The following is an 11852-nucleotide window of genomic DNA, read 5'->3' on the forward strand; positions in this document are numbered from 1 at the left end:
AAGAGGGGGGGAGGCGGAGAGGGGGGGGGGGGGGGGGGGGGGGGGGAGACACTGGAAGGACAAGTCTAAGAAGCCGGCTCAGTGCATCAGGTGAGTCTACCTTTTTTTTTTTAACAAACGCAAACGAGCACTTAACCCCCCGCACTGCAAGGGTTAATAGAATTTTTTTCTGGAGTTCTTTAAATATAGCCTTCCCATTTTAATGATACACCTTATATTAGCTTCAGTAATGTCATCACTGAGTTTCTGTGCTTTTCTATGCAATGTAGGCAGCTTATGGCTGGCAGGATGGGCCGCCAGGGTGCTGAACATGGCTTCCTGAAAACATCACAGTACCCTGCTCCAGTACTACTATCAAGAGCCCTCAGCCTTGATGTAAGCAGTGAGCTCTTTTGAGTAGTTATGCAAATATCATAAGGCCTTGTTGGGCGGGTGTGAGTCAGGAGGAGTGGGCTTTCATAGGCAGTGCCCACGTGTGAAGCTGAGCATTCATAATTGAAAGAACTGAAATCCAATGCAAGAAAGAGGCGAGCCAGAGACAAACAAGACTGGAGAGAAACGAGTTAGGATGATGCTAGACATGCTCCAGGCCAGAAAATGATGCAGGTTCTATCTGACTTGCTGCAGCTTCTAATACACATTGTGTGAAGTGAAATCAGAGTAGGTAATTTTGGTACAGGAGAAGAGCCTGTACAACTGTGCAAGACTAAAGGGAAGGTTGGAGTTATGTCTTAAGCGCAGTCTGCATTGATCTGAGTACTAGTGTAATGACTAGTTACAAATAACAGACTTGAATGGAATGTGCAAACACTGACGTGAACAAACAGAAAACATTATTAGAATAAAACCTGGTGTTTACCTGTACCTTCAATGTCTCCCCCTGCAGGGAGCTGTCACTGTCATCATTCTCATCAGGTTTGATTAAGACAGTGTTACTAAGGAGGTGATTCTGTACAGCCATCAGATAACGCAGGCATGGAGAGGCAACCTTAAACACAGAAAGAGTTTTTTCATAAGAACAAAGTCAGGATTACACTGTTAACCTCTGGAGCCAGTTCAGAGAAATAGAAGTAAAAGACCTAGCAATCATAAATTGGAGTTTAAAAAAAATAATAATTCTACTTTTGTATGTATGTTTGGAAAACAGATGACAATTTTTGGACATGAGAGTGAGGTGGGCTTTGATCTTACAGGCACAGTTGATAAGAGTCTTTGGAAATCTTCTTTTGACACACTTTGGCACTTGGTGATCAGAATGCAAGATTCACGAACAACAATCTTCAAAATATAGTGCAATAGTTCATCATTTAGTCTAGAGAAAAATACAAGAAAACTTAGTGAAATGCTGCAAGAGTAGCAGGTGCTAACACGAGGAGGAAAAAACAATTGGTGAAAGAATAACTACGGGGGCAAAATTGTTCTTAAGCCAGGCAGTGATCATTTTCGTCTAGGTTCAAAAATAAATAAAAGGACGCTCTACTCAGCAGAACCACTGAGCTGGCTGCCTGCTTCTCTGGTCTCTGAAGCCTCTGTCTTTCCATGCTCCAGTATTGGAATGTTCCCCAGCGTCCTCACACCTATACACTGTGCATAGAATGTAATGATTTATGGGACCTCAGACTGCTGCAGAGGAGGTGGGGAGAGGCTCTAGGGACTGGTCTAAGCCTGCTAATAGGATCAGGTGAGTATAACTTTTTTTTTTTTAGAACCTAGACAAAAACGAGCACTTAACCCTTGCAATGCAGGGGCAGCCCCATTGTAAGGTTAATAAAAATTCTGCCCAGAGTTCTGCTTTAAGGATGACCGTAGACTGGCAGATGTCCATTAAGAAAACCATCAAACCACTAGAGCCAGGCATAAGTCTCACCCCCTGGTAACAGTGGCAATGCTCTCCCCCCTTAAAGCCAATCTCCAAATATTTATTTGATTTGGAAGTGGGAGGAGTTAAAACTTCTTTTAGGTCTTCAATTCTGCCTGTGACCCAATAGGGGGGATTTTGTGGTCTCTCTGACATCTAAATAACTACATTTACCTGTAATGTTCGTCTTCATCGCTCCCAAATCTGTTATTTTGAAGTTGCTCAGTCAAGTTGGTTAAGATAACGTCTCGGAGCTGGGAAAGACCACAGTTTCTGTCACCTAGAAAACAATACCCACAAACATTATTATAATCTGCAATTAAGAAAGCCATAGAACGCTGTCCTCATTATAAGCAACAAGTAAAGCCATTGTTATGAAAATTAATATGAACTAATTTTAATAAGCTAAAAGCTATTGCTGAAATAATGGAAGGTCTTAAACACAAGAAGGAAGAAATTAATAATACCCATAACAGTAATGCCTCAAGCTGTGTGAAATCATAAATTATATGGCAACCACACACACGTGGAGAATACAGTGATCTTTGGTGCAAATATTTTTAGAAATGAGAAGAATGAAGTGTATGTCTTGTTTGGCAGCACATTAGCTAAGAAGCCAGCAAGGAGGCAAGGCAGTTGGCATTCTTCCTGGCAGCTCTGGGCTTTTTCCACAAGAGACACTATCCACAAGGACTTTTTATGTTCTATGTTCTCTTGTATTGGTCTGTGCTTCCTGCAGGCGTGGTTTTCTCCCCAAACCCATAAATATAACGGCAGCTTAATCGGCTTTCACCCAAATTTGCTCTAGTGAGTGAGTGAGTGTGTTCGTTTTTCTGTGTTGAAAGGAGATCAGACTGTAAGGTGCTTGAACTCTGTAAAACTCTGTAATGTAATAGTGTTTTTATTCCAACACAAATTCAGAAATAATCTAATAATTAGATCATTAAATAAAGAGGAACTCTTGTCAAACATTTGTTTCAGAAAACTACAGAAGGGTTAGAAAAACTCAAGTTTTTCATAGCGGTTTGTGCTCCTGCTGGAAAGACAGGAGGTCAGAGAGACAGAAAGTGATGGAGATTTTACTGCTGAAGACACTGAAAACACTTTTTGTATCATGGAGAAGAATTTTTCTTGGTAGATGAGTTTGTGTGTGTTCATGGCTGAAGACCCTGAAAGATTGAAAACAGAACTTAACCCCCTTTCACTAAAAATTACATCAGCATTCAGCTCTGCATGCTGAAATGAAAACATGTTACATTTAGGGCTGCAACAACTAATCAACTATAATTGATGGTGGAAAACGTTGTCAACGTTTTCCATCAGATTAGTTGACATTCGATTAGTTGGCCTGCTTGTGACTCCACACACACACACCGCAGGCCTTTTCTCCTCCCCGCCTCACGGATTCTCCCCCCGCCTTACCCAGCTCTGACAGACTCGGCGCTGCCTGCCCATCCACGATCGGCACATTGAACCAAGGAGCAGCAGGCGTGTGAGGACAGCAGCTGCCAACAGACAGGCCCGATCTCAGGGAAGAAATTTGCTTGGACTTGGAGACTGCACAGGTAAGACTGCCTGCACTTTCCCCCCACATAGTGCTGTATTAAAGTATTGTTGGGATAGTGGGATTTGTATTCCTCTATAGCTGATGGTACATTGCTCTCTATAATATACAGCTCAATGTACCATCAGCTATTGAGGAATACCAATCCCCGCAATACATTATACACTGTGTGGATAATATTGCTGGGATTTGTTGTATTCCTATATAGCTGCTGGTATTCTGCATTGCGCCGTGGTATAATGTATTATTGCTGGGATTTGTAGTCCTATAAAGCTGGTGGTATTTTGCATTGCGCTGTATAACCATTATACAGCGCAATGCAGAATACCATCAGCTATAGAGGAATACAACAAATCCCAGCAATAATACATTATACTATAATGTATTATTGCTGGGATCTGTTGCATTCCTCTACAACTGCTGGTATTCTGCATTGCACTGTATAATGTACTATTGCTGGGATTTGTTGCATTCCTCAACAGCTGGTGGTATTCTGCATTGCGCTGTATAATGTATTATTGCTGGGATTTGTTGTATTCCTCTATAACTGGTGGTATTCTGCATTGCGCCGCTGTATAATGTACTATATTGCACAGCACACTTTTAAAAAAAAAAAAAATTTCTTCCACCGATGAGCTTGCTCCCGTGATAGACTACAATCTCAATACAAACTAGTAGTCCATCACTGGAGCCTTTTTTTTTTTTTTAAATCTGATTAATCGAACTCAATCGGGTAACTAATCGATTTTGAAAATAATCGTTAGCTGCAGCCCTAGTTACATTGATTAGTTAAATAAACATTTTTCTTTAACTTACCATTACTGTTTTTCCCCTTCATGGTACTCTTAGGCATTAGTAATGTAGCCAATGCCTAAGAGATGGATCCTTGGAAGGTTACATCAGAAGAGCATTGCTGGGAAATCTCATCTGAAATCCCATGAGATCTCAGGGAAAGGCATTTTCCTCCCCTGAGAAAATGTGCATGGTCACATGACCTAGTCACATGTGCCAGAGTTGTAGGAAATAAAGAGAGATAAATGAATCTGCCCTTAGTAAAAATGGCCAGTGTGAGAAGAATGAGGAGGAAAAGAGAAATAAGGTATGCAAGGAATAAAAATCCTGCAATTAACTAGAAGTATGTGTTTGTAGATAGTCATTACTAAACATTTCTAAGAGGTGATTTTGTTGTCATTTTAAAGATAAGGGTAAAGTTCCTCTTTAAGAAGCCAGTGGGTGTTCAAACTAGCAATGTCCATCCAATATTACAATTTCAGATTGGGACAGACTTCTTGAAAAATAAATACAAAATATATTAAACCAGACACGGCTCAAGACAGATACAACTGCAATAATTATTCCAGTCATCAAACTGCACACAACCTCCAGTTATAAATCAGTTAAAATACCCTAGCAAAGTATCTCTTTGTGTCAGTTATGTTCAATATATTATTACAGGCTAAATGCATACTACAGAAAGATGTTAATCATATTGGAAAGCACTCTTACCTTCGGTTAATATTAGCTTGAGTAAGTTATTGATTTCCTGTTCTCCTGGGTTCAGAATATTTAACCCATAGCTGCAGAAATATATACATACACTAAGGATTATAGGACAATCTATTTGACATAACATGCATTCATTACAAGACACATACATTTCCATGTAAAACATTATTGGATGTCATCGACAGAATTGGTTAAGTGTCCTTGCTTCCTGTATAAATAAGCAGCCACTAGCATAAAACAAAGCTATTCTGATAACACAATATAAAATAAGTCTTCTGTATTGACGTTACACTGTCACAGAAGTTCTATACTCAACTTAACTCCTGCACTGGTCCCCAAAGACCCACCTGCTCAAGGATCCAGCACATGTCCTCTCCTGTACTAAATGACACCCCGCCTCATTTAATCCACTTCCTGTAAGCTTAGATTGTCAATGCTCTGCCCTTACCCTGGACTTACAGGAGCATGCTGTAAAGCGTGGTGCCATATCATTACGTCGCACCATACTCTGCAGGAGTAAGAAGAGTGTGAAGAAGATACCGGAGGTGCCACATGGCTGAACAACTTGGAAAAAATGTATATTTTTTTTTTTAAGGGTTCGGGGTACCTCATTTTTTGGTTCAGATTTTTGTTTAACCCAACCAGCAGCTGAATGGTGCTTTAAGAGCTTCAACAAAGCTGAGTGAAAGCTTGCTGTACACACTGCTGTTACACAAGCTTTCAAAGCCTGACTAAACAAGGCCTTAAAAAGGCAAGTCCACCCAAAACTGACACATTAGAGGAACTTTTACTCATTCTACTATATGCTTACCCTACCTCAGATCTGTAAAGATCCAAGTTTTGGCTTTTTGGTAGATCACAACAATTGAGTACATACAAGTTAATAAAATCAAGAATGACAACAGAACTGATAATAAACAAAGACTATAAAATAAAACTAAGATTACAGTCTATGCAGCACAAAAAACTAACCTGATTGCCAGACAGACCTCCTTCTGGATTTCCGGGCAGATTTGGTCTTTTGGTGCCATAAGCAGCTGCCATAGTAATAAACCGGCCCTGCGGATGGTCTCTCTGTTCCTCTCCGTTTGAGGGTTCAGGAAAAACTTAAACACAACCTGTAAAAAGAGCATACCCATAGTCAATTGATCAACTCTTAAAACAAAAATATAATACATAAGCCAAATTCCTTGGTAGGTTGTTAAAGAAGAACTCCAGGAAGAAATATTCGTAAACCCTTGCAGTGGGGCTACCCCCGCACTGCAAGGTTTAAGTTCTCATTTTTGTCTAGGGATGAAAAAAAAAAAAAAAAAGATATACTCACCTGAACTGGCTGTTAGACCGGTCCCCTGTAGCTTCGCTCCCCCTCTGCTCCGGCAGCCTAAAGGTCCTGTGAGTCATAATATCCTATACAGTGTAAGAGGTAGCCCTATTGCAAGGCTTAGGAATATTTCTCCCCGGAGTTCTTATTAAAAGAAAAGTGGGCACATTTACTCCAAAACAAATGGAAAGTGGGGTACCATTTCAAAGTGAGGAGGTGCTGAAATCACCAGAAAACAATTAGCAAGCTGGAGAGCAGCTAGAATACTGCCCAGGGTTTGACAAGCCCGGGACCAGCAAGGTGCCTCAGTCACAGGGGATCAGAGGGAGGTCGGTACATGATCTCCCTCCGGTCCCCTATGTTGTATATTACATCACTGTGTTGTATATTACATCACTTCCGCATTCTTGTGTCAGAAGCTGGAGAGAAGCAGATGAAGCAGATCTCTGCTTCATCAGCTTCTTTTGGGGGGTCCTAGGTGACATTAGGGGTCTTGGAGACCCCTGATGTCTCCATAAAGAGGACCTGTCATATATTTTTCTATCCTATCACATAGGGGAGTTTTGTTATCCCCTGTATGTGATAGCAATAAAGAAGATGAGTAGGGAAAAAAAATTAAAGTCCCGAATAATTTTAGGGCCATAAATCACTGATAACACTAAACTGCTGAGCGGTAAAAACTTTTAAAGCGCCGCCTATAGCCAATTTTGGGTATAGTAGTTTTCTGCGATTTCGCAGGTGCGCGCAATTTTAAAGCTTGACATGTTTGGTGTCTATTTACCCGACGTGACCCCGTGTTTTATATTTTACCAAAAATTGGGGTGATAATAAATGTTTTATAATGTAATGTAAAGAAAAAAAATTCTCAAAATTTCCAGTAATTTTTCCTAAATATAGTAAAAAATAAAACCCACAGTTGTGATATAATACCACCAAAAGAAAGCTCTATCTATCCCCCAAAGAAAGGGTATATAATTCATTTCAGTACAGCGTTTGAATGACGGAATAATTGTCAAAGTATCGCAGCGCTGAATACTGAAAAATGGCCTGGCTAGGAAGGGGGTCTAAACACCTGGTCAGCAAGTGGTTAAGCACTTTCAGCAATAAAATCAGTAAAACTAGAATATATCCTGCATTTTACAAGGAAATGAAAGAAGAAAGTGATCAGGGGTTTTAGTTACTTGCTTAAGGCCAAGCCCGAAAGCCTACAAGAACATTTACCAGATCAAAGTTTACCTGAAATACCACAAGGATGCAACGGATGATACATTTATCCCCATTGACCATGGCTTTCTCCATGATGTCACATATGCTGTTCAGATGGTGCGATTCTATTGGATGCTGTTTACCCAGGAACGTTGTTATTGGTAAGCTATTGTTGTTAGCCAAGAGATTGAGCTGGTGAATACACATTGCTCCAACATGATGAAGTAGTTGGTTTATAACTTCATTGGTGGTGACAACATCCCCTGCAGAAGACACAGGAAAGATAAAATTATATAGATTAGGACATAGGCAAAAAGTCAACTACTAGGATTTCTTTCTTCCCTATACAACTATATTAGAACCTCACTAAGAAGCTTCAAACAGATGTTTCAGTATTGGGGTATAAATAAGGTTTCTCACCAGCAACAGGCAGTGTACAATCAATCAGTTTTTCCAACACTTTTTTGACCAATGGCTAATCCTACTCTTTAAAGTGCAAGTCAAACCAAAAACTTTTTTTTTTAGTTTTCCATGGAATATTTAGTAGCAAGGAAATGTCATGGATGGACTTATTGCACGGATGGCAACCTATCACGGTACCACGCTTGAATTCACTGAGCTCCGAGAGCGACCCATTCTTTCAGGGCCTGTTCACACGACGTCCGTTTTGTGTGCTGACCTGATCCGTACGCTCCTGCACTCAAAATGCATCCCAATGTATCCCTATGTGTTTTATGGGCTACAGTTCTCACGTGCGCAGTCCGTTCAGGTTACGACAGAAAAATACTGCATGTCACATTTTGTACGGTCAGGAAACGCAAACACGTCCAAAACGCGTCAAGAACGCACTGCAGCTAACATACTAACAGCCCCACTCCAGCAAAAAAAAAAATTTTTATTTTTTTTACTGGAACGCATCAAAAACGCGGCCAGTAGCCCCGCGTCTGCAGATCCAGACCTGATCAGGACCTGAAACTCATGTGATCAGGCCCTCACAAGTGTTTGTAAAAGCAATCTGCATGCCTAGGTGCTGGATTTTATACACCTGTGGCCATGGAGGTGATTGGAACACCTGAATCCAATAATCTGGAGGGGTGTCCCAACACTTCTGGCAGTATAGTGTATATGAAAAAAAACGAGTGTTTAATTATACTTTCAGGTTAACTGTTTGGAAATGGGGAAGACCGCTATTGTCATAAAACATACCATGCATAACACCTACATGTTGGTAAATTCCTACATAACTACTGACAATGTGACAAACTTTGTGCTCTGACCTACATAAGATCACCAATGTTCTGCTACTAAGGTCAGAAGAAACCATGTTATTCCTTATAACCTACATTTAAGGCACCAATTATGAAGCTGGCTCTCTAACAGCAGAAGCTTCTTGTTAAAAAAAAACAGTAGCAGCTCTAAATCTAGTCTAAAGCTGGGTATACGCTAAGATTTTCATACGAATGTTCATATAAAATATCTTGTCAGAACATTGGATAATGCCTTCAGAGACTTGACAAATGTCATTAAAAATGTTGCTTATTATTCGATCTTGAAAATGAATGTAGTTTCCTGAACGAAAATCACCTTCATTCACTGTTATAATTTTGTTCAATCATTTAGTTTTTTATTTGTCACTTTGGTTGAAGTCGATCATAGATTTGACGCTTATTATTACAAAAATCAAACCGTTTATACCCAGCTTTACATTGATATCAAGTTGTGCACAGAATCTCTCTAGGATGACCCACGCTGATCAACAATGCTGCCATTTACTGTATAGATCCCATAATTACCAGACTCCTCACATGTCAGAAATCATTGAGGAGCTTCTGCTATCCTGCATGATTACTGGATTACAATAAGCCTTCCAACTGGGTATGGTATGAGGCTAACAAATGCATACTGCTATGTTGGAATCCTTACATGCTACCTAACATAGGCGAATCATATGATGTCACCCACAGGGAATCTGAAATTATTTTGTTAGAAGGAACATTTCGTGACCTGTTGGCAGAACAGCGATCTACTAGTTAAGAGCCATGTGACTGATTCAGTGAGGAAATGTTGCTTTATAGGCACAAACTTCATCCTTCTAATGTGCCTCCGTTTTTTACAAAAGCTTGATGGTTAACATTGAAGTAAAACCTTGGGACATGTGACAACATGTATAAAAAAAATGTATACATGCATGAGGCATGTAGACATCAGACTCTTATTATTAGAGATGGCCATTGTGTTTATATAAAATGATGAGCTATTGCTCTTATCAGATTACTGCAGAACCTGCACAGGTTTTGCTTTTGTTTGTAAGCAGTTTTCTTTATGATATGAATACAGTAAACTCTCTGTTATCTGGTATTCAAACAGCCGGAACTCTCATCTAACTGGCACAACTGGTTGTTGTACCTTGTTATTTTATACCAGTTAGGATAATTGTCCGTAGTGCGAAATAACTGAAGAATAACACGTTAGCCTGGGAAGATAGTTTGAACACAAAACAGACTGACATTAAAAGCTCAAAATATAAAAGGCGCCCCTTAAGCTGATTATTGGGTTAGGAGACATAAGGTAGCATCAATCAGCACCTAAACTGTACCTTTTGGGTCCGCAATGATGTGAGTAACCCCTAATCTCTGACAAACCACATGGAAGGCCTGGTTCCCTGGATTACACCACTGATCAATGTAGTCATTGGAGCAGGTCCAGATCATGTTATTCATAGTATCATAGCAAGCACCTGCAAAATAAAAACACAAAATAACCAACTATGGCCAAAGGGATTTTTATTTATTGGGAGGACATGATTAAAATAACTCTCAGGTGGGACAAGCAGCGAGGGGATCTCACACTAGTAACACATACAGCATCGAAAACACTTTTTAGTAAATAGTGGAAGAGTTAATACATCAGGTTAATTTTTGTTGTTGTTGTCTATAATCCACTTAGGATTAGGGTATTTCCTCTCAGTTTCTGTCCCGGCTGGTGTGCGTCACCAGGACAGGAAGCAAAGGGGAAATCTTGCCAAAGGCAATCCAAACAGCAATAAAAACCTCCCAAAGGTTCCAACTAGTGCTTACTCCTAGCTCAAAACTAAGAATAAAAGGTTTCGCCTGTTGCGATTAAACACAGAAGACAATTCTGTCATTCATTGCAGCTACAATAGAAATAGCATGAAAAACCTTAGCTTATGCAAGTCTTACCAAGTCCAGTTACTAGTGCTCCACGTCCAAGAGAGCTGCCAGCAGCATCGATGAGGTCGGCTCTGTTTGTGAACTGCCCATCAGAAATGTTAAACACCAGACTGGAAGCAAGGACTACAACAGAGATGATGTGATTTAGCCCATAGGAACAACTGAGAGCACATCTTAAGTCATGCATTATGTTCAGATCCCCACAAGAATATAGTTTGGTCATAACGATAACATGTGTGAAGACCCATTCATAGACCCAAAATGCAGGCTTATAAACATGATCGACAATATGGATGAGGCACAACATTTTCTTTAGTGTATTTTTTAAGGTTCAACTCCTAAGTTTAGCGCCACTTTAAAGAATAGCTATATGGGAAAATGAGCAGGGAGGAATCTGGGAAAACTTGGAAGAAAAATCAGTAAAAAGATCAATAGATTGGATTGACCTAGGTCTCAAATACAACAGACGGAAGGCTGTTCTCTACAGCAATTAGATTCCGCGTGTTATTTTTACAGTGTTGTATTTCAAAAGGCACAGAAATTTAACCCTAAACATTTTTCAAAACATTCAAATAAGTACTTTATTCCAATTAAAAGGAAGGCTAACATGAGGAGCTACTGTATGTTATTACTAAAAGCAACCAATTAACAACTAAAGTGATATTAACCACTTGCCATCCGGGCCATTTTCCTACTATTTGCGCACACATGATAAAATAACAATTTTTGGCTAGAAAACAGCTCCAGACCCCCAACAATGATATATTTTCTGAAAGCAGAGGCCCTGTTGAATAACAAAATGCTAGGTGCAATTTTTTATGTTGCACGTTTTTTGCGCGTTTATCAAACCCGTATTTGTAGGAAAAAATAAAAACTAAATTAAAATTTAGTGCACAGAAACATAATATAATACCCATTTTTTGGTAAAATATGAAAGACGGCGTCACGTCGGGTAAATAGATACCAAACATGTCAAGCCTTAAAATTGCATTTGCCTGTGAAGCCGCAAAAAAAGTAAATACCCCAAATTTCCCATAGGGAACATTTTAAACGTGTTTACCGCTCATCAGTTAGTGCTAACAGTCATTGACAGTGCTAGAATTATTGCTCTCGCTCCGACGTTCGCGGCGATATGCAACATGTGTAGCGCAATTGTCGTTTTCGCACGTAGGCGCACCGACGCATGTTTGCTTGTATGTGGGTGCA

General features: G+C 39.9%; 1 protein-coding gene across 1 annotated transcript in view; it reads right to left on the reverse strand.

Annotated features, from left to right (window-relative positions):
- Window positions 1-11852, reverse strand: part of HECTD4 (HECT domain E3 ubiquitin protein ligase 4) — a 130755-nt gene that overhangs the window by 76798 nt on the left and 42105 nt on the right. Inside the window, exons 10-17 of the mRNA XM_018569713.1 lie at window positions 10656-10769; window positions 10052-10192; window positions 7486-7718; window positions 5901-6046; window positions 4929-4999; window positions 2033-2138; window positions 1192-1312; window positions 860-988 (exon numbers count right to left, since the gene is read on the reverse strand). Coding sequence (XP_018425215.1) covers window positions 860-988; window positions 1192-1312; window positions 2033-2138; window positions 4929-4999; window positions 5901-6046; window positions 7486-7718; window positions 10052-10192; window positions 10656-10769 — 1061 coding nt within the window. The remainder of the gene's footprint in view (window positions 1-859; window positions 989-1191; window positions 1313-2032; window positions 2139-4928; window positions 5000-5900; window positions 6047-7485; window positions 7719-10051; window positions 10193-10655; window positions 10770-11852) is intronic.

The sequence above is a fragment of the Nanorana parkeri genome, unplaced genomic scaffold (genome assembly GCF_000935625.1).
Source record: "Nanorana parkeri isolate BGI_ZX_2015 unplaced genomic scaffold, ASM93562v1 scaffold1381, whole genome shotgun sequence".
Taxonomy (NCBI): Eukaryota; Metazoa; Chordata; class Amphibia; order Anura; family Dicroglossidae; genus Nanorana; species Nanorana parkeri.